This window comes from Punica granatum, chromosome 3 (genome assembly GCF_007655135.1).
Source record: "Punica granatum isolate Tunisia-2019 chromosome 3, ASM765513v2, whole genome shotgun sequence".
NCBI lineage: Eukaryota > Viridiplantae > Streptophyta > Magnoliopsida > Myrtales > Lythraceae > Punica > Punica granatum.
Genome location: NC_045129.1, coordinates 35021264 through 35047824, shown reverse-complemented (window position 1 = coordinate 35047824; position 26561 = coordinate 35021264). Strand labels below are relative to the sequence as shown.

The 26561-nt window shown below is 41.1% G+C and overlaps 5 protein-coding genes across 7 annotated transcripts; 3 read left to right on the top strand and 2 right to left on the bottom strand.

The window, feature by feature from the left end:
- The first annotated feature begins 2 nt into the window (after window positions 1-2).
- LOC116201295 lies at window positions 3-4398 on the top strand. The gene is made up of 4 exons (XM_031532479.1): window positions 3-139; window positions 2565-2640; window positions 2769-2846; window positions 3257-4398. The coding sequence occupies exons 2-4, from the start codon at window positions 2611-2613 to the stop codon at window positions 4196-4198; spliced, it is 1050 nt and encodes a 349-aa protein (XP_031388339.1). The 5' UTR covers window positions 3-139; window positions 2565-2610; the 3' UTR covers window positions 4199-4398.
- A 2674-nt stretch (window positions 4399-7072) lies between these two features.
- On the top strand, window positions 7073-8874 carry LOC116198639 (non-specific lipid transfer protein GPI-anchored 1). The gene is made up of 2 exons (XM_031528833.1): window positions 7073-7562; window positions 8346-8874. Exons 1-2 carry the CDS (start codon window positions 7199-7201, stop codon window positions 8573-8575), a joined length of 594 nt encoding a protein of 197 aa, XP_031384693.1. The 5' UTR covers window positions 7073-7198; the 3' UTR covers window positions 8576-8874.
- Window positions 8875-10066: 1192 nt separating this feature from the next.
- Window positions 10067-14070, top strand: LOC116199333 (ranBP2-type zinc finger protein At1g67325). The gene is made up of 10 exons (XM_031529653.1): window positions 10067-10218; window positions 10660-10705; window positions 11480-11595; window positions 11736-12009; window positions 12221-12291; window positions 12438-12489; window positions 12623-12732; window positions 12934-12958; window positions 13042-13193; window positions 13692-14070. Exons 1-10 carry the CDS (start codon window positions 10210-10212, stop codon window positions 13692-13694), a joined length of 858 nt encoding a protein of 285 aa, XP_031385513.1. The 5' UTR covers window positions 10067-10209; the 3' UTR covers window positions 13695-14070.
- Window positions 14071-15705: 1635 nt separating this feature from the next.
- Window positions 15706-21726, bottom strand: LOC116199332 (squamosa promoter-binding-like protein 12). Of its 3 annotated transcripts, none has more exons than XM_031529650.1 (6): window positions 21289-21717; window positions 19069-19839; window positions 18777-18913; window positions 17484-17750; window positions 16218-16596; window positions 15706-16067 (listed from the first exon to the last, which is right to left on the bottom strand). In XM_031529650.1, exons 2-5 carry the CDS (start codon window positions 19779-19781, stop codon window positions 16232-16234), a joined length of 1482 nt encoding a protein of 493 aa, XP_031385510.1. In that variant the 5' UTR covers window positions 19782-19839; window positions 21289-21717; the 3' UTR covers window positions 15706-16067; window positions 16218-16231. The 3 variants fall into 3 exon arrangements, with proteins under 3 accessions (XP_031385510.1, XP_031385511.1, XP_031385512.1); XM_031529651.1 differs by lacking the exon at window positions 21289-21717 and adding an exon at window positions 20456-21259; XM_031529652.1 differs by lacking the exons at window positions 15706-16067; window positions 16218-16596 and adding an exon at window positions 17081-17373 and having other exon boundaries at window positions 21289-21726.
- Window positions 21727-23038: 1312 nt separating this feature from the next.
- LOC116199216 (4-coumarate--CoA ligase-like 1) lies at window positions 23039-26238 on the bottom strand. Its single transcript, XM_031529500.1, has 6 exons — window positions 25648-26238; window positions 24922-25512; window positions 24048-24240; window positions 23830-23975; window positions 23680-23747; window positions 23039-23437 (listed from the first exon to the last, which is right to left on the bottom strand). The coding sequence occupies exons 1-6, from the start codon at window positions 26065-26067 to the stop codon at window positions 23212-23214; spliced, it is 1644 nt and encodes a 547-aa protein (XP_031385360.1). The 5' UTR covers window positions 26068-26238; the 3' UTR covers window positions 23039-23211.
- Window positions 26239-26561: the final 323 nt, after the last annotated feature.

Below are 26561 nucleotides of genomic sequence, written 5' to 3'. Positions count from 1 at the left end.
TTGCCTCGGCTTTTCTTTTGTTGTGCCGTTCATGTTAAACTTGAACCAGATTGTCTTGTGCTGTTGCCGTGCTGCTCAAGTCAGAGATCCATCGGGGGAGCCACACGCTGTTCGATCACTAAAGTCCTCCCAGATCCAAGTAAGTTGGCAATCCTTGTAGCATTCAGTGTTAACAATATTCGAATCTTTTATGGTGCATTTGGTTTCAGAGTTAAAATAACTTTGATTTTGATTGTGGAAAATGACAAATAATTGTGTAGTGTGTTGAGTTAAAGTTAAAATTAAAATTTTTGACTTGGGAAATTTATATTTTTGTTGTATAGTGTGTTGAGTTAAAGTTAAAATTAAAACTCCCAAAATAAACGGGCTATTAAATTCTCAAAGTGGACTATTTCATACTTTATGCTGTCTATATTCTTGGGAAGGAAGGAGTGGGAAATCAACATGGAGATTTTTTGTCTCCAATCAAACAATGCCAAAACATTTATTCAATTATTTAATATTTTTAGTTTATTTAATTTTAGATAGCACTTTTTCTATACTTCCTAGAGATAATAATATAAAAATTAGGATTTCAAGTCATGGTCATGATTGATGCAAGTTTCCTCTCCTATGGCAGCATTGTTTATTAGGGAAGTCCTCATCAAAACATGTTTGTGACAATGGGTGGGGGGTCGGTAGTTAGAGAAAAATGCTTAGGAGATGCCATTTGAGGAAGGTTCCAAACATTAAACAAAATATTGTCCCATCGTTCCTCGACCGTCGGCCCTTATTTACCATAATTGTTATTTCTCCGCAAAAATCGCTTTGTTTGATTTGTTAGTGTGATTTTAAAATCACGCTTTAACTTAATTCTACTTACGATAAAATAAAATAATTCATACAAAGTCAAAGGTGAGCTCCATTTATATCTTTTTTTTTCACAACAAAACAAAATAACTCATACAAAGTCAAAGAATTGGCCTCATATATAATCATTTATACAATTCTTTTTCAAAATTAAAATTTAATTTTGAAATGTTACTTATAAATCAAACGCAGTATAAGAATGGGAATTAGATTGGTGCATTAGCACTTTATCTATGATTAGGATTTTCGGCTTGCATCTTATTATAAAGGGCTGACCAATAGTTATCAGAGAACTAGGACGGTTCTCTAAAGCGATTGAAAAAGTTTCATCTTCTTGACTCGGTGATTTATTTATTTATTTTCTTAAGTTAAAAAATTTTCAGTACATAAATATCCTGTAGGATTTGTCTTTGTTTATTCCTTGAGCACTCTCAATGGGATTGACTTGACCGTGCCATGGAGACCAGTCAAATTTCGTGGTTACTCATAGTATAAATGCTTCAAATTCTGATTCACACCAAGCAGATGTGTACTTAAAAGTCCGAGATCGCATCATTAGTTACGGTTACGGAACGGTATATCAACGTCAATTGCTCCATAAATTTCCAGGCTGCTGGTGACTAGAACAGCATGCCTACTTATTTTATTTACAGATTCGTAATCAACTCGACCCACAAATCGTGTCATTTTCAAGTATGAGGAGGATTCCCTTAACCCTCCCGACATTTTTTCTTGAAGAATTGATGGCTAGAGCTTATGCATGGGGCCCTTCATCTCTTTATGCTGTAATGGTTAATTAATCCATCTATAATCAACGTCCTTAATTAAAGCAGCCGTCACTTTCTCAGCGTAATTAATATCTTTCTTCTTTGCCCTAATTGAGTGTTAATTTAAATTAAATGTATTAATCAAGGAGTCGTTGCATCACATAATTTCTTCCTCATCAATGGCGGCTGGTCCTTGCCAAATCTACCACAGTCAAATTTCGTTCCATATTGCTTTGTCTTTCTCTTTGCCCTACAAGTGAGGATCTACTGATTTGGGGTATTATTAACTCTTTTAAGGCAATGTTTGGTCCAAATCAAATGCAAATTAATATGCTAAAAATTGCATCCCAAGGCAAGATGCGTGGTCGAGTTAGTTATCTATTTCTTCTTCACGAACTCGATCGGTGTAGGGCATGGACTTCGAGCTACATTTAAAGCGTGACCATTTAATTTTAAAGTTCCCTATATGAGAAACTAATTGTAGTACCCGCACAATCCTCTCAAATTTTTAGTTGGTTTTCTCTCTGTTTCATCCCGACCCAAAGCCTCATCAACCATTCCTCTTGCGATCAAGAAACAAATAAATCCTGAAATTCATTATAAACCAATGGTTCATTACGTTAGGTAGTAAAAGGACAGATTAAAAACAGGCTCATCGGTCACTATATATAATGCAGTTGATAAAACAATATTGTTCTTTCAAATCGATGTCCAATTGAGAATTGACCTCATATGAACTTGGTTACCCCAATTGCGTGCGTGGTGACGTTAGTGTCGTCACCTGTCGGGGTCCATCTCTTTGTCACTTCCCTTTTTGTTTAATCCTATAATAATACATCACTTCAATCCCTTCCCCCAAACACAAATTAACGTTAATGGTCCCTTCCTAACATTGTCTTCCTCACTTTAGTCTTCTTCACCACTCCTCCCCTTTATCATCTTCCACAGCTCTCTTTGTTATTAAGCCTCCGGCTTCTAAGGACTGGCAACTATCATGGGAAATAATGGCGAATCCAATGTTAAGGTGCGTATATACTCAATCATACGTCTCTTCTTTCTGTAATTCGAGGCGAAGTGATCCTATTATAATCTGTTCTGAGACTAAATTAACGGGGTTTTGCGCGCTTTTGGTCGCTCACCTATCGGGAACAGGATGTGGGGGTTGCTGAACTCGAAGAGTCGCCGAGCAGATCTCCAACGCAAAGCCGACCCACTAGCATGGTTATCAAGGCAAGTTTTGTTCTTTGACTGCACTTCCTAGTTCAGTTTTTGGTTGAAGTAAGGTGTACTTATCTCCTACGTGTTTTAGCAGAAGAAAAGAATTTTCTGAACTATTTACCAATCGCGGTTTCTGAGATGTATGTATCGAGTCGTTTTTATCTATATATCGAAGTAATAATGATGATACAAAACTAATTCTCGAGATTCTTCTGTCATAAACCGATCGACATGAACGTCTTGATCAACTCTCGATGACGAGTCATTTTCGCTGGGTTAGGTCAGATTATCATTCATTTGATCATCTTCTAAAGTAATGGGTCCGCTGTCCAACTAACATAGTTTTATATTTTTTTTTTTCCATTTCAAATTTTGTAACATCTGCCAATCTCTTTGTGCGCAATTTCTTTACTGAAAATTAGAAGGGGCGAAGGGTGATTCCAGCCCACTTGATCGCCGAAGCCATATCGACCCTTCATGGACTCGACTTGAGATGGTCTGGACCGATCACGCCGAGCGAAATGCAATATGTTGAACAGTACGTGTTCGCCAAGTACCCTCAGTACTGCAATGGACTCGTGGAAGGAGAAAAGATCGATTTCGACAGTCTTTCCATAAATGATGAGGCTGATCCCGGGCCAGATGACAAGAGGAAGTCCCCGAAAAGCAGCGCCATGGGAGGTAACAAAGATTTGTCGTCTCCCTCGTTCAACAGGAGCCTATCTGACCTCGACAAAACGCAGCTGGAGCCATCGAGACTGCTCGACATCCTCATGAAGAAATCCTCTCCCCAGGGTAACTTCATATCGATTCCGGAAATACAAGCACGAAACCGAGCCTTGAGGCATTGTGGCCTAAGGGAAGATGACTATTTGGTCCTGTTCATGCCGAATTACAAGGACGCTATGGTCATGATAGGAGAGAGCTATCCCTTCTTCAAGGGAAGCTACTACATGACCATCATCGGCGAAGAAGACGATAAGATTAGAGAGTTTGCATCTGCCAAAGAATCGAAGATCATCGCGGCGCCGGAGACGTGGTTAGACCTTAGGATTAAGGGGTCTCAGCTGAGCCAGTACTTCAGGAGGAAGTGCAAGCACATTCCCAAGGGACTATTCTCATACCCTGCTGTCGTGAACGGGACCCGCCCCTCGATGCACTGGATATCAGAGGCCCACAGGAACTCATGGCATGTCCTGCTCGACGCCACGGGATTGGTCTTCGGGGAAGATCACCTAGCACTGGCCCTGCACAGGCCAGACTTCGTGCTGTGCACGCTGGAGAACGGCCCGGTCCAGCCGGCCAGGATCACCTGTCTGCTAGTGAGAAGGAAGTCGTTCGATACCGCGGCATCTACCGCTTGATGTGGACATGTGAGATGAATGAATTAATACTCGTGATTGAAGATCAATATTCATAAATATATGTATCTTGATGAGTTAATTATTCTAAGGGGAAATTAAGCCATGACGACGATGTTGTCTGTGGTTGCCCCTAGGCAAAAGGTGGAGACGTCAATAGATGTGACTTTCGGCCAATATCTAATTTAATTTCTCTTCCCCAATGAGCTCCTTCTTTTCCTCGAATGAAAGACTCAAAAATTCATCTACCGGGAAAAAAAAAAGACTAAAAATTTCATTTTATTTGATCTGTACCGTAGGCATACTATGTTCGACGAAATGCGCTCTATGTAAGCAGATTTTACTTGCAGAGCAGTTAAAATACATTGACGGAACAACAGGGATAAATTATAATATAGGTGATATATTGGATTTTTTGTTCCATTATATACTATGATATTATAAAGTTTAATGGGTCTCGACTAATCCAATTTGAATCAAGTAACGATGCTGCGACGCCTTACTCAAATTTAAAAATTTATTTGAGGGGATAAATGTCAAACGGATTGAATCAACTGACGGTGCTGGTGATATCCTGGATTTAAAACCTGGTTTACTGCACTATGTAGTTCAAGTAGTCCTTCAGGAGCATCCAATGCTTGTAGTTTCGGCTACACAACATGAGTCATTTATACCAACAGTACTATCTATGTCAGAAAAAGTGTCAATAGTAACACCTTTTGTAATCTATCAGACGAAATGTCACGTTACGTATTTAAATTCAAGTATTGAAAGGTATTTGAGATTATTACGCTGAATTTGATTTCAAAGTAAAATTTTAAAATTAAATTTTAATTTTGAAAAAAGAGTGGTATAAATGAAGTTCACCTTTTGACTTTGTATGAGTTATTTTATTTTGTTGTGAAAAAAAGTAGTATAAATGGGGCTCACTCTTTGACTTTGTATGAATTATTTTATTTTGTTGTGGGTAGAATTAGGTTAAAGTTGTGATTTTAATATTTGCAAACCAAACAAGCCTTCAGCCAACGAGTTTTATTCATCATGTGGCACGAGGTGATACCTATTGAGTATTTTCTCGACCAGATAAGCGGGTCATCCATCGACAGCAAGGTTCTGCTTCTCGTACACACAAGAGATTGAGATCATGCAACGGAATCAACTCGCTTAATTTCTGCCATTAATTTGTAGTTCGATTATCTAATATCGAGCAATGAAAAGCACAGAAAGGTAACTTTTGCCGCGGTATGGCTGATCGACGATTATTAGCGATTCCAACTTCATGCGGATGCAGTGCAGACAAGTGGCGTGTTGGACAAGCAAAGCCTCGTAAAAGCTAGGGGTGTGCATGGGTGCCGAGTATATCCGGAACCAGTCGAAACCTATCCGTTAGGATAGAGTCCGGATAACTTGAATTGAAAATAGAGTAGAGTTCGGATATTAAAATCAGGAATTGATGAAAATCGGTTCCAATTCTGGTTCCTACCTATAAGGTACCTAGAACCTGAACCTGAATCAGATATTTATATAAAAAAATGAAGAAGAAAGAGTAAAGTTACTGTTTCTTAGAATAGGGTAAAAACACACGCATCAGAGGCAACATAGTTCTTTCTCATGAAATCTGTATAGCATTGATTGTTTTGCTGTTAAAATGCAAAGGAAAAAAGTCTATTTAGTACCATTCGTAAAGGGAAAAGAAAGGAAAAAATTTTGTTTGATGAGACATATTATTTTTTATTGTTATGAATTAATCTAAATCTATATTGATATTCTATTTGGCGTGATTACTGATTACGTACGTGACATTTTCGGTTTTATTTAGCGAGACAAAAAAATTTACAGGTTTCAATAGGGTACTCGGACCTGTAGTACAATATAGGTTTCGGGTAGGTTCCGATTCCAGGATTTAACAAGATAGGGTTCGATTTCAAAATTTTGAAATATGTCCAAGGATAAGGTTCGAGTATCGTGAAAAATATAGGGTATTCGGAATTGATCGTCCCTAATAAAAGCTCAGCTGTAGTTAAAAAAGACAGATAGATGGAGACGGACAGCTCCAGCCATTGGCATTTATGGGCGGCCCAACTACCCTCTTGATGGGCCTTCTTAAAGTCCCTTGGTAGGATCCTTAAAAACTTGACTACCATCTTCACCGTTGATTGGAAACTTGGACTTTGGAGCCCACAGTTGTGGACGGTCGAGATTCGTTTCTCTACTCGAGACTTAATTAAGGCTCCTATCCACCGTCCCCATTTATAGCTCGGATATATTTTTTTTCTTTTTCTCCTTCGGGTGTGATCGCGATGCGTGGTAATTTATTGGCTGAAAATAATTCTTGCTCAATGTTGGCACACTATATATGTCTTCTGGTGCATCGGAACAAAATACATTCTGAGGTCATTGTCCCTTTTCTATCTACAACATCTGATATTCGGAAGTTTAACGAGTATTAATTCAGGTTTCAATCAGATTAATCAGCTAAAGAGTGAAAATCTCTCTCGATGAACTTTTTTCCGACTGAGACCTTACTTGATAGGGGCAGGTGCTCTGAAAGAAACCAAAATTATGGTAAGTCTCTCTTGGTACATCTTCCCACTTGCCAGGGACCACGAGGCCACAGTACCTAACCGAAAATGTAAAACTACATTGAATTCGAGCCAGATGTGACCGTTAACACACATTGTACAAGAGACATGCCGAACATTGGCGGTCCGGTCCCATCAAGAGATGGCGGAACTTAACTTCGTGCTAGAAACCGTACTCGTGTTTCACATAAATTATCTACTTCTAGAGTAAACAAGACACTCTCATGTCCGAAATACAGGCGGTTGCCCATGTCATTAATCCCTTGAATAAATGTAAATCAGTCCCCGTTAGGCATCAGCCATCTATCCTATTCGTATGTGTACATATATATATATACAGCCTCTGTCCTCTCTTCCTGGCCCCCTCTCTTCCATCCTCCTTGAACATTGAAAAAACCAAGAGATCAGAAAAGAATATCAAATGGGATCGATGCAGGCTCGCCGATCGTCGGTTGTCATGGCGGGTTGCATACTTGCGGCTATCATGATGTCGGTCGTGGCCGGTGTTAGGGCACAGGGGCCGCTGGCGACCAAGTGCTCCCAGGAGTTCCAAAAGGTGACGGCGTGCCTGAGCTATGCGACGGGGAAGGCGGACAAGCCGACGAAGGAGTGCTGCACGGCAGTTACGGACATACGGGGGACGGACCCGGCGTGCCTGTGCTTCATAATACAGCAGGCACACAACGGGAGCGAGCAGATAAAGAACATGGGCATCCAGGAGCCCCGGCTCCTCCTCCTCCCCTCTGCGTGCTCCCTCAAGAACACCAACATCTCCGACTGCCCCAGTAAGTACTCCCTTCCTATCGCACGGCACGCTCTATCTAATAAGGTTAACCTTAATTTGTCATGATCTTTCTGATGTATTCATGCCAGTCATTCTCGATCTCGTTCAACCTCGATGCAGTTACAGCATGCACACTCATCATGTTTAAGAATTTATTAGGCATCACGACACTAAATCGATAATAGGATGTCTTATAACGATAATATAGACGATCTTTCACTACTTTGAACTTTTTAGTTGTTCCTCATTAAAGCTTGTTAGGCAATCATGGGTAAATTATAGAATAGCAATAGGTTGGAGGTATCGAATTGCCCGATCTATTCATTGCGATTTAACTTTATCGATCCATCGTCATGATCTGCAAATGGAGTATTACCTCTTGTAAAGACGGACTATATGAAAGAACTTCTCTCGAAGTACGATCCCATCGAGCCCACAGATAGATAAAATAGACGAGAAATATATGCGATTTGGAAAATTCTAATGTCCATGCAATGGAGGATTCGTGAGGACTCCATGACCGTTGGATCGGCATAGGATTCAGTTGATCTCGAGCGAACATTTATTAGGGTTTCATATTTATGTGACCGATATTTATAACGGGGGATAGGAAATATGGAAAGTCGATTGAACATGTAACAAATGGAATGTCTGCAAAAATAACGTAGCCCTCGTTGTTTGGACAACCTTAAATATCTGTCCGTAAAAGTAACTTGTTAGTTGGACCACATAAATTAAAGATTACGAGGTGCAACCTCATTATTCCATGCTGATGGATTTGCAGAGCTGCTAGGAATACCTCCAACTTCCCCAGACTACGCCATCTTCACCAATGCCTCTGCCACCGCTGCCCCGCCAGCGCCCTCTGGAACATCCTCGCCGGATACGGCCAACACTCACTCCGGTGCAGCCAAGCACGGCCCACAGCTTCCCATGTTTGCCATGGTCGCAGCGGCGGTACTCCTCAGTGCTTTCCAGATTGGATCGGCCTCTAAGCTTTTCGGGCCATGGTAAAGCGTTCTCTTTGAGCAACCGATCGAGGGAAACCAACACGCTATGTGGAAGTTAGCTCGCAGTTCCACCTATATAATTAGTCTTAAAGTTATATTTTCTTGAATCTGAGTCTCTGGCATATCGGATTGCCGTCTTTGTTTCGATGTATTTTGCTCGACTGACTTCTCCGATTGATTAACTTATGTTTTCCGTTTCATGCTGAATTATTGGTTTCATCAGTCGATTAATTATCCATTATCTGAATGTAATCGCCTGATGAGATCACCTAGAAAAGAGCTTTTCACGAAGCATCTATTATTGATCTGGCCTTTGTATGTCGGTCCGATCACGTCAATAGTTAGTTCACTCTAGTGAGTGACTGCAAGTTACACGAATCGTAATAGTTACATTGATGATCGATCAACGCCGACACCATTGGTTACCGGGCGATACATATTCGTAGTACTGTCTCTAGCAATTAACTTCTCGGACTTAACACTTCTTGGAGCTAGAACATCGACATATACAAGCATTTGCCCCTCGGAACGCAAGCGTCATCTCACCTTGGCCTTTCTTACAATTGAGTCACCGGAAGAATTAGTCGAGAACTTCATGAGCATCAGTCTCGATAAAAGTTCATGTAAAGTTACAACGATAGCTGGAGCTGATTTAATTACTCTCGAAAAGCCAAACCTCAAGAGTAAATATTAGACAATATCTCCCGTTTGATTTCATAATTTGATTTTAACAATGCGTTTGTTTTCGGAGTTAAAGTCACGAATTTGTGATTGTGATTGTGATTGTAGAAGAAGACAAAAATATATGGGGCCCACCAATTTGACTTTTGAAATATAAAATGAATGGAAGGTAGAGATAATTAATTGTAATGGGATTGTATTTTAATAATATATGGGGCCCACCAATTTGACTTTTGAAATGTGTGTTTTGTTGTGTAGTGTTTTGAGTTAAAGTTAAAGTTAAAATCTTAAATCACGACTTTGAAAACAAACGGAGCATAATTTTAACTCTAACTTTAACTCTACTCACTACACAACAAAAATCAACAATACAATTATTACTTTTTCTTTTTTCTTTAATTTTTTTAATCATTCAATTTAATTTTTAATACTAAATTCTCTCAACTATTCATTACTCTTTCACACTTTTTCTCATAATTCAACAACACAATCATTACAACCCAATTAAAATCAAAACTCAACTCTACTTAATTATAAAACCAAACACACTGTTACATCAAACGGACCCAAAAATCAAACGGACTATAAAAATCGGAAGCGGTATATTAGTCAAGGATAGCTTCACCAATACCAACGCAGCAACGTTGAGTTGCATCCATTCAACTATATCTCAGCTTTAGTGAAGAAAAGACCGAAGGAAAAATAAAGTATCGAGGGCAAAATTTAAATGAAAGAAGATCGAGGAGCAACTTGCAATAATATAATGTAAAATAACGCAAATTCCCCAAAAAAAAAAGGTCTCGGGGATAAATCTATCGCTACCCGCCTTTCTTCGGTCACTGTCTCTGCAAGGACAAGTGGTCAGACGAGCTCCTCCTCATCAGCCAACCCTTCTCGCCCCTCGACTTCGCGATCTCCGCCGTCTTCGTCTTGCCGCCGCCGCCGCCGCCGGAAAAAATGTCTCAGGTAATCCTCGTTTCGAGTCGTACTGTGTCAATTCCGAGTTCCGTTTGCTTCCATGGAGATTTGATTGTTAGATCGATCCGAGATTGGTTAGTTCTAGGTTATCGGTTCCCCAATTTGTCTTCACTGAATAATTTTCCCGGATTTAGCAAATTCCGTGGTATATGTGAAGGATTTTCATCGGAAGATTGTTTAATTGTGTTCCGTTACTTCAGTTTAAATAGAGGTGCCTGGGGATTGAGATACCTGGGACCGGTGAGGATTCAATTGCGGGATTATCTTTACGATGAAGTGGGGTGCGAGATATTGCGTTAAGATGACATTGTCTTTTTATGGATTAGATATAAAGGGAGGAATCTCGAGTTTTTGGTATGGTTTGTGGATTGATTTTTGAATTGATTATTCATGATGGAATTTGGGTGCTTTCATGGTGCTGATGTGCAGGTTGATAACAGAAACTCTTCAGCTGTCAAACGAGCCAGAACCGATGGTACGTGAATCCTTCATGCATTACTGGGTTTTGTCCCTTTTTTCGGTTTCTTTGGAGCACAGTGATTTTCTGTATAGTTGGTTGTAGTTGTGAAGCAATATCAAACTCAAGCATCTAATTTTTAAACAAAAACGCAGCTTTTGTTTGTCTTCAATGTCTCTTTAATTCCTGTTCCTATGCCTGATAGATCTTGAGATGTTAACCTGTACAAATACTTTACGATTTGAAGTGCTGGTGTGACAAAGCACTTTTGAACCTCCTGTTGTCTCCTGGTTTTGTTATACTATCCTGACTTAGTTTGAGAATAATTGCTGTTGATCTTGTTTGTTAAACTTGAAAACAATTAATTGAGCCCCATCCTTGGCACCAAATTGAGAAAAGGCCCATCCATGTTGTGAGCCTCTGGCAACTAGCACTTTTGACTCATTTTCTGGGACATACTTCAGAGAGACACGACCATTCTCCTCATCTCCTTCCACCATCAGAACCTGTTGCAAGTGCATCGTTGCGATGTTTCTCACCTTCTTCCTGTCCATCAAAGCTTGCTCTGCATTCAGAACCACCACTATCATCTGTAGCATTGCCCACAATTTTTACCGTTTGATTTTATCGATTGTCAATATCATCCCAAAATTTTGCCATGGGTGTTGCTTCACAAATAAATGGTCTTTGGTTTTATGTTTATTGGCGACGATATGTAGTTTTGGTTTATACAAGACTTTCCAAGAGATGTTGGCAGCGAATTTTCCTCATCTTTCTAATGGCCATTTGCAGGTAGCCGAAGGGAAGATGATTGGACTTGCCCCAGCTGTGGCAATGTCAATTTCTCATTCAGAACAACTTGTAATATGCGAAATTGCACCCAACCGAGGCCAGCTGACCATAATTCGGTAGGTATTTTAAGAATGTTTCTTGAATCAGCTCTAGATTTACTGGTTATTTGTCTTAACTTCGCTATCATTTATCAAAGATTATACTGATCATAACATTCCACAATCATTGGTGGTAATACCTTTCGTCTTCCTGTTAGAAATCTGCCCTGAAGCCTGCACAACCTCCGCAAGGATTTTCATCTGCATCACCATATATGGGTTCTGGAGTACCTTCTTCTATGTACATGGGTGTGCCACCTTATGGCTCTTCAATGTTCAACGGCTCTTCAATTCCTCCTTATGACATGCCTTTCTCTGGAGGCTCGATGTATCCTTATAACTATGGCAACCGCCTATCTACTGGTAGCCCTTATAGACCACTGCATCTATCAGGGCCGGCACCATATCCAAGTGGATCAATGATTGGAAGTGGTATTTACTCTCTCTAGTCTCTAGTTTTTAAAATTTCTGCGGACTGGGTCACAATTTAATTAATATAAATTGGTAAATTTTTGGAACATTAGCAGTTCGTTTCTGTGTTTGAATGATCAAAGGTGCCTTCTCTATGTGTTCTACTTGCGTTTGTACCAGAAGCTGCCCTTTTCAAAGCGTTAGTTTTTATATTTCCCTGGTGTTTTTTCAGGAGGGATGTATGGCATGCCCCCTATGATGGATAGGTACGGCTTAGGCTTGCCTATGGGGCCTGGCGCAATGGTATGTGTGGAAATTGTCTTAATTAGATATTAATTTACAGTTGGTTAGCGTTCCTGGCCATGTGCAACTGCATTTAGGTAGTTATGTTACTTGTCATTGCTAATGTACCTGGAGGGATGCTTGATTGCTTGCCTTCTTTGTATTAGGGACCGAGGCCTGGCTTCTTTCATGATGATAAGATTCAAAAGAAGGGCACAGGTGTGTCAAATTTGGTTATGAATTACCTGAGAACAGAAAATTTTAGTTGGGGGTGCTTCCTAACTAGACACGGTTTCCTTGGGATCCCTCGTGTTCTAATGTCATTATTTCTGTTCCTAATTCCCCATTGCAGATGCTACTCGAGACAATGATTGGACATGCCCAAAATGTGGAAATGTCAATTTCTCTTTCAGAACTGTTTGCAATATGAGAAAGTGCAATACCCCGAAGCCTGGATCTCAGGTTTGTGTTAGAAATCACGAGTTTCCTCAGGATGTAACTGTTTTCTCTATGTGCAAATTTCTGTATATTGGTTATGATTTTGCATGGGGTATTCCCTTGCCTTTCTACTTGATGTAATGTATTTTAATTTGATCTTGTTTTTCTTCTCATTTCTCTCTCTCTCTCTCTCTCTCTCTTTGTTTTTTGGGTTTCCAATGGCAGGGTTCAAAGTTGGATAAGAATTCTAGTAAGTCATCTTTAACATTACTGTTTGTCTGCTCTTTTGTTTTTTTATGTAAATATTTCGTAATTATATTATATGATTCTCAGAACAAAAAATGCCGGAGGGAAGCTGGAAGTGTGAGCAATGTGGCAACATAAACTATCCATTCAGGACCAAGTGTAATAGACAAAACTGCGGGGCTGACAAGCCAGCTGAGCTGGAGAAGTCACCTTCTCCAGCAGAGGAAGAAAATGAACAGGTCTGTTGTGAAATATGTCTGATGTATACCCATTATTTATTTCAAATCTCTTTTGTTTTTGTTAAGCAGCTGTGTACTAATTCTGTACTCATTAAACAATCAATCATCCACTCAAGGTTGATGACCTTTGCAAATGCTTATTATAACCTAACTTCTATCTTTATGATTAATAATTGGGTTTAGACTACTTAGTTTTAGCTAACTGCAATTTGTGAGTTCAACTTGTTTCTGCTAGCAAACTTGATATATATCTCCACAATTTCAAACACCGAAAAGCTTTTGCTCATTCTTTTGAGTTTTGTTTTCTGTTTTCCTAAACGTACAAGGTAGCACTCCTTGGTGCTTGTAAATAAAATTTGCTTTTTATAACCAACAAAAAACAGTGCTAATTAGAAACGTCCCATCCCAAGCCCCTGTTTTCCTCCCCTTCCCCTTATTTTATTAAATGTTGGGTTTATATTTCATGCATGTGTTGATTAGCAATTATTACTGTTCCAGTGAGTACTAGGACATATTTGGGGTGGTCCAGAGTTGTCGTCCGGCGTCGCCAATGTGGGTCTGTCTTTTCGTCCTCGTGTTGCAGCAGTTGTCAAAGTCACTCAGTATCGTCTCTCATGATTTGTGTCAAGGTTTTTGTACTAAAGGATTGGTATATCTGGTCTTTGTTGGACTCCTCTGTTACTTGACGTGTCAGGCTCTGGTTCACTGACAAGGATTTATTCAGGTTGGTTCTGGTATTTATGTATGTCTTAGGCTATTGTACCTTTCCAACATCTTATCATCTATTTATGTAGGTGCATCAACCACATAACGTAGATATGTTACTAGTGGATGGAAAAAAAACTGCGAGTGGCAAATTTTTTTTTTTTCCCCTTCCCATTTTTCAACCTGTCTTTGTGCTCACAAAGTTATTTCTGTTTCGACTCCTCCTGGAGTCGTACTTGAATTCTTAAAATCTTTAACTAGGTCTCATGGCATCAAAATTTTACTGAAGATAGTTGTTGTGGTATTCCATTGATCATGAGCAAGACATCAGGTGAGCCCATGTCGCAGTCAATTATTACATTACAGGGATGTAATGATTTTCACTCATCATGATTCACTGTCATTATAGATGGTTTCCGTTAGACTTATTTTCTTTCAGCTAGTACTCTGAGTTTCTCCTTTGCGCTTAAGGATTGCTTAGCTATTTTAAGAAGGTAATAGCATGTCCTGCATTGTTGATTGAAAAGTTATGCTAAGTTTGCTTAGTCTTTTGTCTGATAATTGAATTTCTGTTAGGATTTGGAAACAAAATTTTCCTAGTTTTAGCGATTGATTATTCGAGTGGAGAGATTGCTCATGGGCCGGCTTAATATGGTGGTCTGGTAACTTTTCTTAGTGATTTATTACTGTACTCTTGATAATTCACATGTCGGAAGATGGGAGATGGTTTGGAATGGTTCGTAATCTCGGGAGTATGCAAGCTTCAAAATGATCCTATGTTTTTTTGGTGTTAAGTATCTATTGTCGGCCCCTTTTTTTTACCGTGCTAGGCTGTTATATCATGTTATGCTCTGGAAGAGAATAATTTTTGCGTGCTCATTTGAATTCAACGGTACTTGTACACGAGATATCAGATGGCTTGACAGAAATCGTAGGGGTTTGGGGTTTGGGGGTTGGGTGTTATCTTGGAACAAATAAAAAAATGGTTATGTTTTCACTTACATAGGAAGAAGTAAATAGACCATATTGTCCGTGAGATGTACAAGTTGCATCAACTGGGTTCTCATAAGCACAGGGACCATAATAGACGATCTTGTTCATTAATTGGGTCTTTCTATACAACAATTTGGTCTCGTTAGACAATACGGTCCCTCTATCCTGTACTTATGGCCCCTCTGCTCTCTCTTTTTTTTTTTTTTTCCTCTGTTGATTTATTTTTTTTTCCCTTCAATTTTTTTGCATATTTATTTTTAAATGGGAGACTAACTCGAGCTCCCTTACCCCAAGCAAAGATCGCCGGAACTTAATTAGTCTCATAAAAGACAGAAATCAAGGTGCGAGTTCGGTCTGAGTTTATTGTGGCTTTAGTAATGTGATCTAGTTAGTGTAGGCCTTCGGATCAGGCTCATGGTTCTGGACTGGTCATCGTGGGTCCGCAGCCTAATCGTAGTCTACTGTTTCGCCTATATGGTCGATCCACACCGATGATCCAGCCCATAATTGAATGGGGCAGAATTTTTAAGTCCAATTAAACGAATGGGAAAGGCAAAAACGAGTGGGCCAGGCATAAGCCTATCGAATGCGTGCTCCCCAGCAGTATATATGGGCAGCCAGAAATACGAGAAGTATAATCAGTTGATTTGAAGGTTAGGATTTGTGATAAGATTAATGGGATGACACAGCAAAACTCGAAGACAGATGAACGATAACTGGGCTACTTAGAGGTGGTGCGAAATGATCTTGGCAGGCATCACTTCGGCCTAATATGACTATAAACAAGCTATTTCATGGCCCAGATTTAAGAGACTCATCAGTATCTCAGGCATAGCCTGATACCTCCGCATTCAACCATCAACCGTTACTTAAGCACAGGAGTGCATCACTGCATGCATTCAGTAGTACAAGAAAGTCAAAAGGTGAACTCTTCCAACAGTCTTATCAGTTTTTGGCCAAGAGAATAAACAGTCATCAGTTTATGCTATAGCTTCCTGGAGCATCGTCCACGGGGCAAGCAATGCACATATTAAAACCACGTAGTAGATCGGTATCACCGAGAAGTTATAGTTTGCAACATCAGCTATTCTTTCCACACACGGTCACTTTTCACAATTAAACCCAGAAGCTCGTAGGCACAGGAAGAATGGGCAAATATATTTCGATGTCTGATACCTGAAAATATAGCAAATTACCGCATCGTTAATGAAAAAATATAAAATACAATGAACATGAACAAAAAGAGAGTGCAGAGACCCTGTTGCATTTTTTTTTTTTTTGCTATGTAATAAACGCTGTTACGTGCAACTTGCAATTTAGACTGACCTGGGATATAGCTGTCAATTTAGATGGACCGGCTCAAACCCAAACAGGTGTTGACCCTCAGAGGGGAGCAGGCATTCTGAAAAGTTGCTGTTGCCAAAACTGCTGCCATTTCCACCGCTCTGTGGAGTCAAGTCATGCCTCTGAGTGTTGCTCGGCCATTGTTCCATGTTCCAGTACTTGGTTGAACTGAGGGGTAAGCCTAAGCTTTGAGGAACTCCATAAGTACAAGGCTTGGGAATGTTCACGTTGTTCATATCGTGGAGGGCAGGCTTAGATTGTTTGCATGAATCACGAGAATCAGTTGACAGAAGAGAGAGAGCACGATGAAGATCCTGTGGAGCATCCAAGCCGCTTGAAGAGATCAGAGACTCTTCTGAACCTGTGGGCAATTAAAATAAATAAGAGAAAATAATATACACGTATACGTTATAACATGCCCCTTTCGCAACAGGCTGGAGGCAAGAACAAAATGAAATATACATACAGACATATTCAATCTTGTATATCATGTGACTGACTAATTTTAATCTCCATCAATTTCTCAATCCACCAAAATGATACTGACTCGAGAAAATCATGGAGACATGTTCACTTTATTTAATACAATGTAAGTACCCTATGCAATTAATCATCCTTGGAGAAGCTTTAAGTCATGTACATTTCATTCCCCCAAGTCAAGCTAAAAACCTGATGAACGACAGATAAGCTGATCTGGTATATACCGAGACTTTGGTTGACATCCTTCGATATCAGCAACTTGAGAGTTACCATTAAGGAAAAAAAATGCAGTTATAACTTATATAACTACGATTATTCATGCCCGGGGGGGTGGGGGGGGGGGGGGGGGGGGGGGGAGGGGGAGAACTAGGAGCTCTTTTGTGAAAAATAATGTATCGCAGCTTCCATCCATAGTTGCTCCATCAAAACAGTAGCTGACATCCTTACTTAAAAGTTGAAATATCATACAACTGATTTATTTCTTCTGAAGATTAAATTTCTCGGATTGTTTAAAGGATACCATATCAGCACTAGCAAAGCACAAGTGGGAAATAAAACTTTAACCACTTTGAGAACACAAGCAGCCCATGGAAATCCAGTGAAATGTAAATAATTGTATTACTTTGCTTTGCTCCAAAAGCCAATTTTGACAAGCCTTCTGCAAGCCAGTTTGGACCAATGAAGAAGTGAGAAACTAACAGCACATGGAAAGCTCGAGAAAAAACCATGCTATAAACATAAACACCATAGTGTACAGAAAACTTTTACCTCCATCAAGAGTCTTGACAGTGGTGCCTTTGAGAGGAAGTAGCTCATAACCATCTCTTCTTGCAGTGACGGGCCTCATGGTGTTAGACAGCTTATTACTATGACGTGGATTCCCCTCAACATCTCCAGCTTTTCCAGGCTTCAAAGCATCTCCTTTTGTTTGCATGAACTTGAGAGTTGATGGGTTTGACCATGTTAAGTTGACAGAAGACTTGGTGTGCTCAAATGGAACTCCAGAATAAATAGAATTCATTTGTTGCAAGCTACCTGAGCAATGTTCAAGCAGAAATTAGCTTTTAATTCTAGTAAATGAACAAGCTGCAGTACTTGAATAATCTGCTATCTGCATGGAAGTATACTGACAGAAAAATAAGAGCAATCAGACTTTAGGAATACCGCTCATTTACCATACATCTGGCCTTCTCTAGAAGAGAAGGCAGCCGAAACTTGACATTTGAAGATAATGAAGACTTAAAGGAAGAATGATCACTATCTAGCTGCAATGATTCCAATGGCAATATGTAGAATCTAAAGAAGTTGCGGAGAAGGTGGGCCTAGCAAAATCCTATCAGCTGATGCACATGCATTGGATCTGCTCCTCACTCTACATCGTTTCATTTAGGTTTAGAAAGAGGCCATTTTAGGTAATTATGAGAGAAAATACTGATAATTTATAGCGAACGACTGTATGACTATTTGAACTGGCGTAATACTCGTTAAATTAAGAGATTGTTTCCACTGAATTGTGCAAGCAAGGTACTTCATACCTATGTGACCAAACCAAACTTACAGTAGGCTTAGAGGAAAGTGAAAGTGCACTGGGGGTAGCAAACACAATCCAAAAGTCAAAAGATCAGTGAATAGTTTAGAATCACAGAAACAAGAAGATGGTAAGATTGTGTATTCAGGCAATAAGATCAAAGCCTCCAGAAAAGTGAAATAAAAGATACAGGAAAACGAGAGAAATCAAAATAAACAGGCAACAACTATTAATTCTTCTAAGTTAGTCAAATCTGAAAAGACAAAACGAAATTATAAATGAGCATAACTCTATCAATAACATCAGCTTGCATAAAAAATAAGTAGCAAGTCACGGGGAAAGAGGGTTACGAGAGTGTCAAAATGCATGCTCTTGAGGAATTATCAGTTATAGCTAGAGCAGACTTTTTAAAAGATCATTGTGCAATGTGGTTAAAAACTAAATATTCAAACAAAATAAGCAACATGAGAGTAGAGAATAATGTGCAGTTGCAAGTCTAAGAAAATATCAATTGTCTCGAATTAAAACATTACCGTAGATAATCGTAGATAACCTTGATTGGTTAAAATGGGCTACATCAGGATGTGGCTTCCTGCGCCTAGCATTATGATCAGACAAACGCTTACGACAGCTACGCTTGTTTTCATCAAACTCTGACAGCCCATGGAACCTTTCACATTGAAAATTCAGCGGTAATGTCTTTCAGGGACAAAAGATAAACAGTTATCAAGAGTAGAGTAGAGGGGGAAAAAAAATCCTAGGCAGCCAGATGCATTTTCAGTAGCGGCTATACTGGCACAAGCAAGAGGCAGTGGGAAGCTCTACCTGCTACACTGCTGACAGAAACGTCGTTCTACGCCATTTACAACGACTTTTGGGCTCTTGGAATGGCTCTCACAGACTCTATGCTTTCGGTGGTAATCTTTAGCAGAAGAGAGATCAATGTTACAGCCTTCCACTTGGCAGCAGGGAGCAGGCATGTTCTGACTAGTGGACTTCATTTTCTTTGCCGAAGCATCAGGAGATTTGGCAACCAAAGGGAAATTTGAGGCCCTAGGATTGCTCCCGTCCGAGATATCTTCAAAGTAGGTTCGTTTACCAAGCTTTAGACTGAGCAATGGTTCACCAGAGCAGACTGAGGACTCAAGTGTTGGAGAAGCTCCACATAATTCAGCTGTAGCAATATCCCTCTTGCAACTAAAATCTTCAGGGTAACCTTTACAAGCCTCAACTGAGAATTTCGGGAATTTCATTTCTTCGGTTGATGAGGAATTCATGGAGGGTGACTTTGAACTCTTTGACAAGCAAGTGTATCCAGGATCAAAGCTGGTTCCACCACTGCTGCCACCACTAGCGGAGCCACCTCTATATGAGTATAAAGATCCAGAGTCCATTCCCTCCTCTGCCTCAATTCCCCACTCAGAAGGTTGCCAGACCTTCATATTGTCAGTTGCCTTGGGACCAGATGTAACCAGATTTTCCCACTCCCACTGCAAGGGATGCTTGGTGTTCCACTCCATCACTGAAAGTGAACTCATTGACCTATTTTGCTAGATCTCCTTTTCAGTGGAGAGACAAGTAATTTAGCAGATGATCCTGCATATATAAACTTTGATTTGATTATTGCACATTTTTGGGGCAATAAGAGTAAGTTTAGCAAGTACATCGAATCAAGGAAAGCATATTTTGCGAGGGTTGGCCGCTCTATCGTTCAACCTTGAATGACGAAACAAGCCCGAGAAATACAGAAGAAACGACATCGAATGACAAATTGCCCACTGTACTTGATGCAGTCCTACCAGTCAATCAATATAATCTAATTACACGTCACAAAGTAGCAAAATGTCAAAGGCCACATGCATAACAGATCAAGCGTCCAAATAAATAAGGCACGTAATTTTCTTTCCAGAATCAGCCACCAATAACCCAAAAAAGGCCTCCCCATCATCAAATCAAGCAATTCCGAATAAAGGCGCACAGCGTTGAACATAAACTTTTGCATTCTACCATTAAAACAAATTTTACTCGAGAAACCTCTGAAACGTAAAACAACTCCGGTGATGTTATCCTCATTGATACCCGTCATAACTTCTCGATCAATAACCTACAACTCTCTGCTCTGCTCTAGAGCTCAGTTAGGCAGGACCAGACCGATACATCTACGGCAATCAATTGTGCTGGATTAACCAAGTAAGACCAGGCAAAAGAAAACCTTTCGGATCACCCATCGGGACCGAGCTACTCCGATACGTGTACGTAGGGTAGATGCCTTCAAAGCTGGGGTCGGGGACCGAAAAAAAAAAAAAAAAAAAGAAGGGTATATAGCAGAGTGGGGCTGGCCCAAAAGGACGGTGCCGTTTCTAGGCTTCCATTGACAACTTTTTGAGCCACTCACTTTCCCTCTCCACAAATTCTGACCAGAAACAATGTGCGTTAAGGGGTGGGGTGGGGGGAGGTGAGTCAAACGCTGTCGTTTATGCGCTTCCCGGAAGAGAAAGAAAGCGAAATAGCATAATGGAAAAAAAAAAAAAAGGAAAAGCAGAGAGAGAGAGAGAGAGGAGAAAGCAACAGCAGCATCTCTTTTTTTTGGCTTTGGCTTTGGCTTTGCTTTTTTTCTCCGTTGTTCTCTCAAGTCCCCAAAATCCCCAGTCCTCAGAGTCACAAAAACGCACGACCCATAGTGGAAAAGCAAGGCGTGGAGAAAACGATGTTTCCGATTCGATCTAAAGCAGCCAGAGGCCGAATAATAAATGGCAAGTGTTTGCCCTAATTTGGTAACCCGCCCCCGCCCCAACAGAGAACCCGCGGCTCCGTCATCATTATTGACCACCTCCGCCGTCATCATCAACCACTAATTTCTCCTTTCACTGCTCTCACACTGATTCCCCAACAACATCAGAGGCTGCAGCCAGCAGCCAAAACTTAAAAAAGCACTTTTATCCACACCGCCCGCACTTCCACTCTCTCTCTTACTCTGCTGCTGCTGCCACCACCGAGTTCCGAGAAAGATCGGAGGAGGATGATATAGAGTCAGCTTTCACTAACCTGAATCGGCGGAGGAGGAGGAAGGACCTGAACTGAACTGAACTGAACCCAACCCAACCCGCCGGGAAAAAAGCAAGCTGGAAGAGCGGGTACGGATCCTGTTCCTGCCGTAGACCTAATTAGTAAGTCCTACTCACCGGAAATGGCAACTGAGAGTAGCGTGAGAGGGATGAAATGAAACCGAGGAGACGATGACTGAACAGTACGGAACGGGGAAGCGAGCTGAGAGAGAGAGAGAGAGAGAGAGAGAGAGAGCATAAATGAGGCCCGGCAAAGGGACGGTTCAGCTTTCGGACACAAAAAAATCATTGCATTTCACTGTGCAGAGGAAGGAAAGCCCCATTAATTATAACAGCACAGAGGTAGAGAGAGAATTCAATAGAGAGAGAGAGAGAGAGAGAAGGCGAGTGTGCGCGTTTGTGTGTGTGGGGTTGGCACTTGCGCTCTCACGCCATTGTTGTGTATATAATTTCCTTTTTTTTTTCCTTACCTTTTTTCAAGATTATATAGATTACTTCGCTTATGAAAAAAATATTATTCGGCTTTTTTTTTTTTCCCTCCTTTTCCCTCTTTCCGGGGTTTAAGGCGAGTCGACTCGAGTCGGGTGAGAAAATGATGAGAATCGAACTCTAAACCTACTAATTCCAAATGAAAAGCAGGCCATTTTAGTTTTAGTTAGAGTAGTGCACGAATCCTGCAAATGTATAATGTATATAGACGTCGCAATAATCCCTGACTTACGTATGCAAATGATTAATTTAAATCACAGGTGGAAGTCATCACAAAAATGTTTCAAGATTTTGCTCTCTTACAATAAGATTTTGACTTAGATCTCGATCGTAGCAACTTGCCAAATATATCATGACCTAGATACTCTCCAAGAAGACGTGACTTTCTGTGTAAACTTTTAGGAAAATATGTAAAAGTCGTGTATTTTTATACTACTCTCTGAAAGTCATGTTATATTTAGAAAAAAATACAAAGATCGTGTATTTTTGTACTATTTTTCAAAAGTCGTGTTGTATTTAAAAAAAATAAAAATGAAGTGTCTTTTAAAGTGATTAACTCATTAATTAATTAATCAAACCAACTTGAACCTTTTGTTATTCATTAAAAAAATTCATCAAAAAAAACTTGAACCTTTTGTTTGGGATAAATATGATCATCAAATTAAATTATTTAAAGTTAAATTAAAAATAAATTAATGTAATGAAAATCAAAGGTTTAACAGGCGGAGGATGTGATCCCTACATATATACATACATTAAATAATGCAACTTCTTTTTCGGAGCCCCTGTTGCACTTTAGACTGATTTATAACTACAATAAAGTTTTTATTATTTTAGAAATGGGCAATATTGATGTTTTTTTTTTTTTATCAATTTGACCAGCAACTTGTTCATAAAACAAATGGTGGTCTTATGTGGACTAAGGTTAGCACTAACTATAGATTAATCGGATAACAGTGTTTTATATCTCCAATAATGATCCCATGCCGACGATCGTATCCGAAGTAGATCGACGTGGACTCGCGATCACAATTAGTGCGTTTGTTCTGTTCGTATTTATTTTTACTAATTGATCATCGGCAGCGCTTTAGAGGCACGCCACTGTAAACTTTAGGGAATGGCACGGGAGTCCAATCAAAGGATAGCCTTGTGCTCTTCTTCAGTTCGCAACCTCAGTGGACGACTTTTCCGTAATACGAGGAAAAAAAATCATATTTCAACTTTTAACGACTCGTGCAATGGATCAGTAAGAATCGTTTATTTATAAAATTAAAATTGTTTAAGTATAGAATTTTCAAACAGGCACAAGTCGTCTGATCGTAGGGACCCAAAACACATGAGATGATGGCATTGATGATGGGAACAGGTGGGAACTTAATCATGAGAGTGGATTGTGCAAATTCTGCTGGGCTCATTAGGGTTTCTTCATCTTCTCCAACAGTTTGTCCCTTAGCAGCCTACGGAGGATCTTGCCGGAGGGGGATTTGGGGATTGACTCCACGAACTGAACCGCTCGGACCTTCTTGTACGTCGCAACGTTCGAGGCCATGAAGTTCATTATGTCCTGTTCGGTCTCTTCGGCTCCCGGGATCAGCACCACGCACGCCGCTGGGATCTCCCCTGCCTCCTCATCGGGTAGCCTGTCCGATATTAATCGATTGTAACAAAAATGATCGTTTCAATTGGTTGGAGCATGTTGAGAAAGTTGATGGTACATGCCAAATTGCCAGTTGGCCTGGTCAAGGAATCATTGACAAGGAAGGACTGGCAGGTTAAGGTAAATGGGCCAGGCGGCCCAGACCTAAGCCCACTTTCGACCGATCAAGTTTGACCAGCTCGATCCGTGTGAGGAAGAATCATTTAAGAATTTCTCAAAACTTACGGTACAACCGCCGCGTCTTCAACGGAGGAATGTCCGAGGAGGATTGCTTCCAACTCAGCAGGAGCCACCTGCTCACCGAAACACAAATCAAATCCAGACAGCTGTTGATTGATTTAGTCGGTGCACGAATAAAAGACAGTAGTCTTATACCTGGAAACCCTTGTACTTGATCAGCTCCTTGATCCGATCCACGACAAAGACGTCCCCATCATCATCGATGTACCCGATATCCCCGGTGTGGAGCCACCCGTCCTTGTCTATGGTTCTCGACGTCTCCTCCTTATTGTTATAGTAACCTGTGACGAGAACGTTATAATGCATCGGATTGCCGAGATTTTTACGGGGTTTAATTTAGTTGGAGGGAGTACCTTGCATAACACATTGGCTTCGGACACACAATTCGCCGGGGGTGTTCATGGGGAGGGAGAGGCCGGTGTCAGGGTCTATGAACTTGACTTCTAGATTAGGTAGGACCCGGCCGACAGAGTTCCTCTTTGCGGTTCCGTGGGCCGGGCCCACGTGGGTCAACGTGATGCAGCTGTGCTCGGTCAGCCCATATGCCTGCAGTTGCAGTTAAATGAAATTGTATTGTCCAGAGACCAAAAAGCCCAATCAACTGTGCGGAGATTTTCAATTTGGTCGTCTTGAATTGCCTTCTGTTTCATTTTTGTCCTTCTCATACGAAGGCGAAGATGCATCGGAAAGGGTATAGTTTAACAACTTAAAGATTAGCTACCAAATCGGTGAAAGTTGGGGGGAGGCACTAGAATGAAAATTTTCCTATAAAATTAACCAAGTATGCGTAAAATTAAGATGATTGAAAGTCTACACTGAGCATAAAATCTTACAAGCCGTTCCGAAAATGTGATATACTAGTCTCTTATAGTATTTTTCATTTTCTGAATTTATAGTCATAGCATAAAAGAAATAAGGTTTCATAAGATTAAGCATTTAATTTTTGTATGGAACTGAATTAGGAGTATAGCTAATGGTTTGTTTTTTAGTTTGAGATTTTGCTTCATTTTATTCATCGCGGCCTAGAATAATAAGGTTGGGCATTGTCATCACATGGCTCACCACACAAAAAGGTCTCGAGCTTGAAAATGTCGGGTGCAAATTTAGCAAATCATAAACATCGGGGTGCAAAATGGTTTAGACAAGAATTCAGGATGCAAAATGATAATTTCCCCCCATGGTATTCCCTATGATATGTCACGGGTACTCGGTAGTGCGATGATTTACCTCCTGAACCAGGACGCCGGGGAACTTGGCCTCGAAGGCTGAAAGGATCTCCGGAGCTAGGGGGGCGGCCGCCGTCATGACTGCCATGAGCTTGAGCTTGCTGAGGTCGAACTCCTCAACAATCGGGTTCTTCACCAGGTTCAATATGACTGGGGGCACGATGGGCGCGAATGTAACCTCCTGGGTGATGAGGGCGCTGAGGAATGTCCGGAGGTCGTACCGGTTCATCACCACCACCTTACCCTTGTTCCTGAGGGTGGCGCAGCATATCCCTGTGGTCCCATATATGTGGAAGAATGGTATGAGGCCGAGGGTGGTGACCTGGCCTATCATGTCCGGCGTGACGCTGAAGAGGGTCGAGCAGAGGTTTGCCACGAGGTTCCGGTGTGTCAGCATCACCCCTTTGGACAACCCTGTCGTTCCCGATGAGAAGGGCAGCGCGCAGAGATCATCCTGATGGAATAATGGTGCCTCCACTGAGGCGCCGGGGCCAGCCTTCTCCCCAGCCTCGAGGAGCTCTGCCCAGTTCATGGCTGTTTGGATGGGCTCTCCATCGCCCAGCACGATTACGGGCAGCCCGAAACTCCTCACCTGCACCATTATCCATCGTGAAAATTTTCAGTTCACCACGAACTTTACATTTACGTACCCCATCAGTGTCGATCACTAGCAATCATCTAGTAGAATATTATTTCTTTCGGTGAACATCAAGTAGAATATGATTACCTTTTCATAATTCGGTCCATCTGTAACGATCAGCTTCGCATCAGCAGCCTCTACCTGCTTCTTAATTTCCAAGGCGTGCATAGCTGGGTTGGCGCCAGAAAACACTCCCCCAGCAGCCATGATACCAAGGGCCACAATCCCGTACTCTGCCACATTGGGCAGGGCAACGACCACGACTCGACCCTTTCTCAGGCCAATGGAACTCAGGGCCTTGGAGAACCTCCGGACGTCTCTGACCACCTCAGCATATGTGTAGGTCTTCCCTGACACGGGTTCCACGAATGCTACCCTGTCGGCGTGGGGCTCCCATCCCTGGAGCACAAAGTCTGGCAGGGACACATCCGGCACCTGCACAGGAGGGAATCTGCTCCTGAAGATGTGCTCGTGAACCTGGGTCGAGAAATCTACGCAAGCACCCATAGCCAAGTTTGCTCGAGTCGGGGACAGAAGATCGAGATGTGGCTTTCCCGGAGACGAAAGGGTCGTGATTTATTAGGAATGGATCATGTTTCGGGCGTGGGACTAGAGATGTTGTAATGGTTGCCGGTAGGAGTTTGTTCAGTCACATAAGAGCCACGGGCTTAACTACTGATCTTTCCTAAAAGGGAAAAATACTCTTTTACTCATAAAGTAAGAGGGTGGGAAATTTATTAACCGCCTAAATTATTTTTTGTGGAAACATTAATCTTGCAATTATTCTCAGGAGAATATGTGCCCCTCCGGCTACTTTCTCTGTCAAAATCAATGGAAAAGGCACGCGCACATTGTATGACCTATCTCGATCTATGCTAGTCACCACGACCTCAAGCGACATCACCGGTGGCCTTCGAGGCCAGTGGTGCCTCACTAGTGGGGTCTTGGCTACTACATCGAGCCACCACAACCCCGAGTGTAGACAGAGAAACGAGGAGAGG